At 25.7% G+C, this 7,145-nt stretch overlaps 1 protein-coding gene across 2 annotated transcripts; it reads left to right on the top strand.

The window, feature by feature from the left end:
* Window positions 1-848: 848 nt before the first annotated feature.
* LOC115702029 (myrcene synthase, chloroplastic) lies at window positions 849-6,469 on the top strand. 2 transcript variants are annotated; one of them, XM_030629489.2, is made up of 7 exons: window positions 849-1,042; window positions 1,705-1,972; window positions 2,251-2,662; window positions 2,788-3,006; window positions 3,703-3,844; window positions 5,300-5,551; window positions 5,985-6,469. In XM_030629489.2, the coding sequence occupies exons 1-7, from the start codon at window positions 917-919 to the stop codon at window positions 6,279-6,281; spliced, it is 1,716 nt and encodes a 571-aa protein (XP_030485349.2). In that variant the 5' UTR covers window positions 849-916; the 3' UTR covers window positions 6,282-6,469. The 2 variants fall into 2 exon arrangements, with proteins under 2 accessions (XP_030485349.2, XP_030485348.2); XM_030629488.2 differs by having other exon boundaries at window positions 889-1,042; window positions 2,248-2,662.
* Window positions 6,470-7,145: the final 676 nt, after the last annotated feature.

The following is a 7,145-nucleotide window of genomic DNA, read 5'->3' as shown; positions in this document are numbered from 1 at the left end:
TTTACCCGCAATGAACTCATTTGTTTTTATTTTCTTTTTGTTAGAGCATCTCTAATGGAAAACCAAAAAAGTGGTGTATTGCTATATTTTAACCCACTTAGGGAAAACTTTTACTCTAATGGTATTTTTAAAAGTGTGATAAATTTGGCACATGCTGAAAATTGTGCTAAATTTGGAACAAGATATAATATTACAATAAATGCTACTTTTTTCTTTTTTACTTTAATGCCATAAGTTATTTTGTTTCATTGACTTTTACTAAACTTTATATTCTTTATTTATGATATTACTATTATTTAAATAATAAAAGAATAGAAAAGAATAATTTTTTAAATATTCTTAATAAAATATTAAATGACTATCAATATAATTATTTTTTTTCCTTATTTTACATATTGTACCCATTAAAATACAATTGTAAATAATAGAGCAAATATTACACACTCATTTTTTATACTAAATTTAACAAATTTTAAATCTTGAATATATATATACATATATTTATATATATATAATATGAAGGGAACATAATATAATTAAATGAAGAGTCATTGGATAGATGATCATTAGCTTTTTTAGATGGAAGAGTTATCTCTCCAATCCCTAATGGTGACTTTTAATTTTTCAATCTAATAAAGTGATGAAACTATAAATTAATTTGAATAAAAAAAAAACTATAAATTAATTAAGTGGAAGATGCTTACTTTTTTTAAAGAAAAAATAAGTGGAAGAGACTTAATTGTGTACATTTAATAACAATTAATAATTAATATTATCATTAATGTTTTTAGCCTAACTGTTCTTATCAACACATATAAATACGTACAATTGCAAAGTAATGCATAAGTTTTCATCTCCAAAAATATTTTATTGTTATTAATATTGTTCATATATATATATAAATAATTACAATAAAATGGATTGCATATCAGGCAAAATCCCTAGTGATAGTTCTGTTACTAATATTGTTCGAAGATCAGCCAACTTTGAACCATCCATTTGGTCTTTTGATTTCATTCAGTCTCTTTCAAGCAAATATAAGGTTATCACTTATTATTTCTCAATATATATATATTAGTTTAATTTATATTTATTATTTTCATTTTTTAATTCAATAACTGATATATTATAAGGCAATTGATCACAATTCTCTTACAATCACTATAAAAAATAGTTACTTAGTGATAACCTTTTAGTCATAATAAAATATTATTTGTAACTAAAACATAACATTTAGTTATAAGTTGTCACTAATTTAGTTTTAGTCACAACAAGTATTGTGACTAAAATCACATTTTAATCACAACAAATTTTAATTTTTATGACTAATACCTTTAGTCAAGGAATTTTTAATCACAACATAAGAATAATATTTTATAGTTAATTATAATTTTTTTTACTTTTAATCACAAATTTTATTGTGACTAAAAGCAAGATTTTTTTATAGTGAATAGTGACCAATTATTAGCAACGATAATATAATTATTAGATTGAAGACTTTTTAAGGCTATAGCGAGGACGGAAAGTCCGGTGTTGCGATCGTCCCAGTTATGATTGCATAGTAACAATCAATATGTTGACCTAACTTATGTACTAATTAAAATATGTAATGAAATATTTATATTAATTATTACTAAAGTATTTTATATGTTTAATTATATATTTTTTTAATATATAATATGTATATATTTATACCATGTGTAGGGAGAACCTTATATAAGTCGAGTAAAAAAGCTCGAGGAAGATGTGAAAAGGATGCTAGTTGAGATGGAAAACTCTTTAGCTCAACTTGAACTCATTGACACGTTACAAAGACTTGGAGTATCTTATCGTTTTGAGAATGAAATAAATACTATTTTAAAAGAAAAATATGTCAATATTAATGGTAATATTAATAACCCTAATTATAATTTATATGCCACTGCTCTTGAATTTAGGCTTCTACGTCAACATGGTTATGCTGTACCTCAAGGTATATATACATATGTTAATTAAATATATATAAATATTTATGATAAAAAGCAAAAAAAAAAAAAAAATTATAATACTTCAATTTGATTGAAATCGGAATTTTCATAGATTTGGGAAATAATCATTGAAATTTTTTATTAAGACTTGTAAATTTTTGTATAAAATAGCTAACAATGATTTAATTAATTTAACTAATTAATCATATTATTTCAAACTACAAACTAAATAAATTTTGTAAAATAATTAATAATTGCTCGATCTATCATGTGTTATTAGCAGAGACTTTTAATTATTTTAAGGACGAGACAGGAAAATTCAAAACAAACATAAGTGGTGATATCATGGGAGTATTGGCCTTATATGAAGCTTCATTCTATGAAAAAAAAGACGAAAGCATTTTAGAGGAAGCTAGAATTTTCACAACTGAACGTCTCAAAAACTACACAATAATGATATCAGAGCAAAAGAAATTGATGATTAATAATAATTATGATTATTATTACAATATTGAATTAGTGAATCATGCTTTGGAGCTCCCACTTCATCGAAGGACCACAAGAATAGAAGCTAAGTGGTTCATCGATATGTACAAGAAAAAACAAGACATGAATCCTATTTTGCTTGAGTTTGCCAAACTCGATTTCAACATGATACAATCAACACATCATGAAGATTTGAAACATATATTCAGGTAATGATGATTATTATCATCATAATTAAATGAAAGGTTATATTATTATTAATATGATATTATTTTATGCATTCATAATTTTTTATTAATACTTGGTTTATTATATATAAAAATATATAATTAAGGTGGTGGAGGCATACTAAACTTGGTGAGAAATTGAATTTTGCAAGAGATCGATTGATGGAATGTTTTTTATGGAAAGTTGGAATAAGATTTGAGCCAAAATTCAGTTATTTTAGAACAACAACTGTCAAATTACTTGAGCTGATAACATTAATTGATGATATATATGATGTTTATGGAACATTAGATGAATTAGAGCTTTTCACCAAAGCTATTGAGAGGTTAGTTTTTATTAATAAAAATAAATAAATATTTACATAATTAATTAATTAATAAAGTTGTGTTACTTATTATAAAGGATTAATAATATAAAATTAATTATTTGCAGTTCAATTACTTGATTATATAAAATTATTATATCAATATATATATATACCATTATGCATGCATGCACGCGACTTTTATGGGGTGTAAGTTGGACTAATGCACAGGGGCCTAAAAAATAAAGGGCAAAAAAAAAAAAATAAAGAGTCTAATATATATTTTTTTAATGAATTATCATTAATCATTTTTATGTCAATTCTTAAAATTTATTTTTAATTTTATAATTGCTTTTAAGCAAAACTTTGTTGCTATTTATTATTTTTTAAAAAAACTTTTCATATTCTTTTTTTTTTTTTAAATTATTTTTTTGTTGTATTGCAATCAATAACAATTTTTATAAATTAATTGGAGTTTTTTAGTGTTTTGTAAAATATATAACCGTATAATAATATTTAAAAATATTATTTATAAATTGCATTTTTTTGTAGGGGCCCAATTTTTAAAATTAAAACAAGGTCTCCAAAATGTTTAAGACAATCCTGCACTCATATTTCTCTCTTATCAATAATATATGTATATGAATAATATTATTTAACACATCACTGTGTAATGATTGTGTGTACAATATTATTTATTGACATATATATATACAGATGGGATGTGGAAATGATAAATGAATTACCAGAATACATGAAGATGCCTTATATTGTTTTACACAATACAATAAATGAAATGGTATTTGAGATATTAAGAGATCAACACATCACCATCAAAATTCAATACTTAAAGAAAACGGTATGATCATATCTTGTTTATTATTTTCTCATTATTAAATGACTAGCACACCTAATTAACCTAGCTATAATAATATGTATGGGTTTAACTAGATGCTCGACACTCTTAGTGCCTTTGGTGTCGAACAACAACATTAATACAAAATATTGCTATTAAGCACTTAATTAATGGTGCTTAACATCACTATAAATATTTATATATATTAATAAAATTCTATTAGTAACAATGTAACATCTTTAGAATTTCTCATATCTTAAAGTCAGTGTTTCGAAAAAAATAATATTTTATGTCTTCAATAAAAACGTAACTATAACGACTTGCATTAATAGGTTAAAAACAATTGCTACAAACATAATACAAACTTGCAGCAACAAGACATAAATAGAAATAAATTTTGCAAAATTTAAAACTTAATATAAGAGAATTATACATGGTACCAGTATTCTTTCAAACAGTACTAGTCCACGGGATTTCGCCCAGAGAATGAAATCATTTAGTAAAGCATCAAAGATTACAAAAGCAATTGATGTAAACAAATTTCGACTCCATCTAAAAAATTTGCCGCAACCGTTTATTATCCACTTTGCTAATCTGATCTCTAAAATACACCAAGTAGTGAACTCCCTTCAGCTATTGATGCATGCTCATCTCCTCCCAAAGTGAGTCTTGAAATAAAAAATCTTTTCTCGAAAATTTGTGCTCAGTTCCTCCCAAAATGAGACTTAGAAAAGTCCCGAACACCCACACTTGTTCAAAACTTCTCTATAACCAATTCTATGAACAACAAGAGAACAATAACAAAGATACAAACACCTAGCAAAACACTCTAGGTTTTTTTTTATTTTTTTAAAAAAAATACTCTTCTCACCAACTAAGACATGAAATATGAATCTAGAAGAGATGAAAACATTTTGGTACTCTTATAGAACATAGAAATCATAAAGACAACCACAAATATATTTTACAACTGTTAGAAACTTTCTTAAAATAAATCCTGATCTGCGATAGAATTGTACTCTATTGTGACCGCTCGGACAGAATCAACAAACTTTCAATATAAAGCCAAGATCACAATTTTGATTTTATTTCCTGCCATAAAAAGATTACAAAATCTACTATATAATTATACTATAAAAAGACTGCTATCTACTTAGCGTCAGTTCATAACTGAAGCAAAAAAATTACTATTTGCATCTATGGCTATAACGTCGGTTACCCCAACCGAAAAAAATTCTTTATATGTCACTGAAAAACTAAAGCATTTTTTTTTTTGTAGTGTCTCTTAAAAAAAATAATTCCTACAATACACACCAGCCATAGATCACAATATACAACAAGAAAATTAATATTTAATTCACAATAAATTAAATAATATTTTAATAACTAAATTACTAAAAATAAAAAAGAATTTACAATATCTAATCTAATTGTTATGTAATGATATTCATTGTGTAGTGGGTAGATATGTGTAGATGTTTTCTACAAGAAGCAAAATGGTACTACAGTGGATACACACCAACATTGGAAGAATATATTGAAAATGGTTGGATTTCAGTGGGAGCACCAGTTCTTATTGTGCATGCTTATTTTTCTCATTCAAATAATAATAAAGAGATTTTCGAATGCTTGGAACATGGTTATTATCCTACCATAATTCGTCACAGTGCCATAATAATACGACTTACAAATGACCTAGCAACATCATCTGTAAGTTAACTTTAACATTAATATATACTTTTTTGGACTTTGTGTTTTACCTACATCATATTACCCATTTGAACTCGGTAGTTTTAAAATACATGTCAATTTTTAAATCATGCATGTGTTTTGTAAAAATATTGGAAATTAGGTCTCTAGATCTGATTTTTGCCAAACTATTTATAAATAGGATGATCAATTTTTCTTTTCTTTTTTTTATTCAATTTTGAGCACATTGACAGTAAAAAAAAATTAATTTAATTGTATTAAAAAAATTAACCAAAATCGAATCTAACCATTTTACAAATATGAGGTACGATTTTTTTTTTTTTTTAAAAAAAAATACATGATATTTTTTATCATGACCGATACAAAAATACAATCCTCCTATAAGTAATATTATATATATATATATTAATTGAATATTGCTATACATATATAGGAGGAACTGAAAAGAGGTGATGCTCCGACGTCAATTCAATGTTACATGCAAGAAAAAAATATATGTGAAGAGGAAGCTCGTGAACATATTAAGTTTTTAATAAGTGAAGCGTGGAAGGAGATGAATATCAGTGAATCTGATGATGGATTAATATATCCAATCTCATTGATTGAAGATGCGAGAAACTTTGCTAGGATAGGATTATTCATGTATCAACATGGTGATGGTCACAGTTCTCAGGATAATCTATCCAAAGAAAGAATTTCATCCTTTATTATTAAACCTATTCCCCTATAGATACAATTAATTAGCTAATTATAAGTGTTAATTGATCAATAAATTTAAATGTATATTTTGTCTAATGTACTTATGTTATCAAATAATATAATGAAAATAATGTTGGGTTTTATGCCCTAAATAAAACTCTATTTCAATGTAATCTTTATCTTTTAAATATCAATAAAGAAACAGAAGTATTTTCATCACTTATTTGTGTGTCATTTGGTTCATGTTATCATTTACTTGTTTATTTGATTTATAAATTCATCCAAACCCATATCACATTTATATTCTTGTTTATTGTGTCGTCAGCACAGTGGAAAGTAATCAAGATTATGTGATTAAATATATATTCCTAGATTTATCAGTACATAGGGTTTAACTGATATGACAATCTACAACATAGTTTACTTGCACCTTGGATAAGTGCTATGTTCTTTCCAGGGTATTGGTTAAAGTAAAGCTTGGGTTGCATGCATGGAGTATGCATCGGAAGGGACCGATATTGAACTTTGATTCAGATATATTAAACTTACCGTAATATCTATTCAATTCAATATCACCTAGTTGATCCTAGATCAAATGATCTTAATCCTGATATGGTTAGGTTTGATCTCAAGAGTATTATTCATGTTCTTTGATTTGTTAGTTAAGCTTACTTTTTGGTCGGGGTGATACGTACATTTTGGGAACATGGTAGTGTGATTCAGTGAAAGCACTAAACATAAATATGGAATCTATAGCTTCTATCTAGCAAATAGAAGTGAAATGATGATTTCCTTCGAGCTTTGCTAAACAGATATAAGTGTTTTAAGGATAAAATACATTGAAGGGTGTAACGGTAATTTAATCCCTATACAATGTAAATCATCTATAGAGGAT

The sequence above is a fragment of the Cannabis sativa genome, chromosome 5 (genome assembly GCF_029168945.1).
Source record: "Cannabis sativa cultivar Pink pepper isolate KNU-18-1 chromosome 5, ASM2916894v1, whole genome shotgun sequence".
Classification (NCBI taxonomy): Eukaryota; Viridiplantae; Streptophyta; class Magnoliopsida; order Rosales; family Cannabaceae; genus Cannabis; species Cannabis sativa.
The sequence above is the reverse complement of the archived record's forward strand: the minus strand, read 5'-3'. Positions and strand labels throughout refer to the sequence as shown.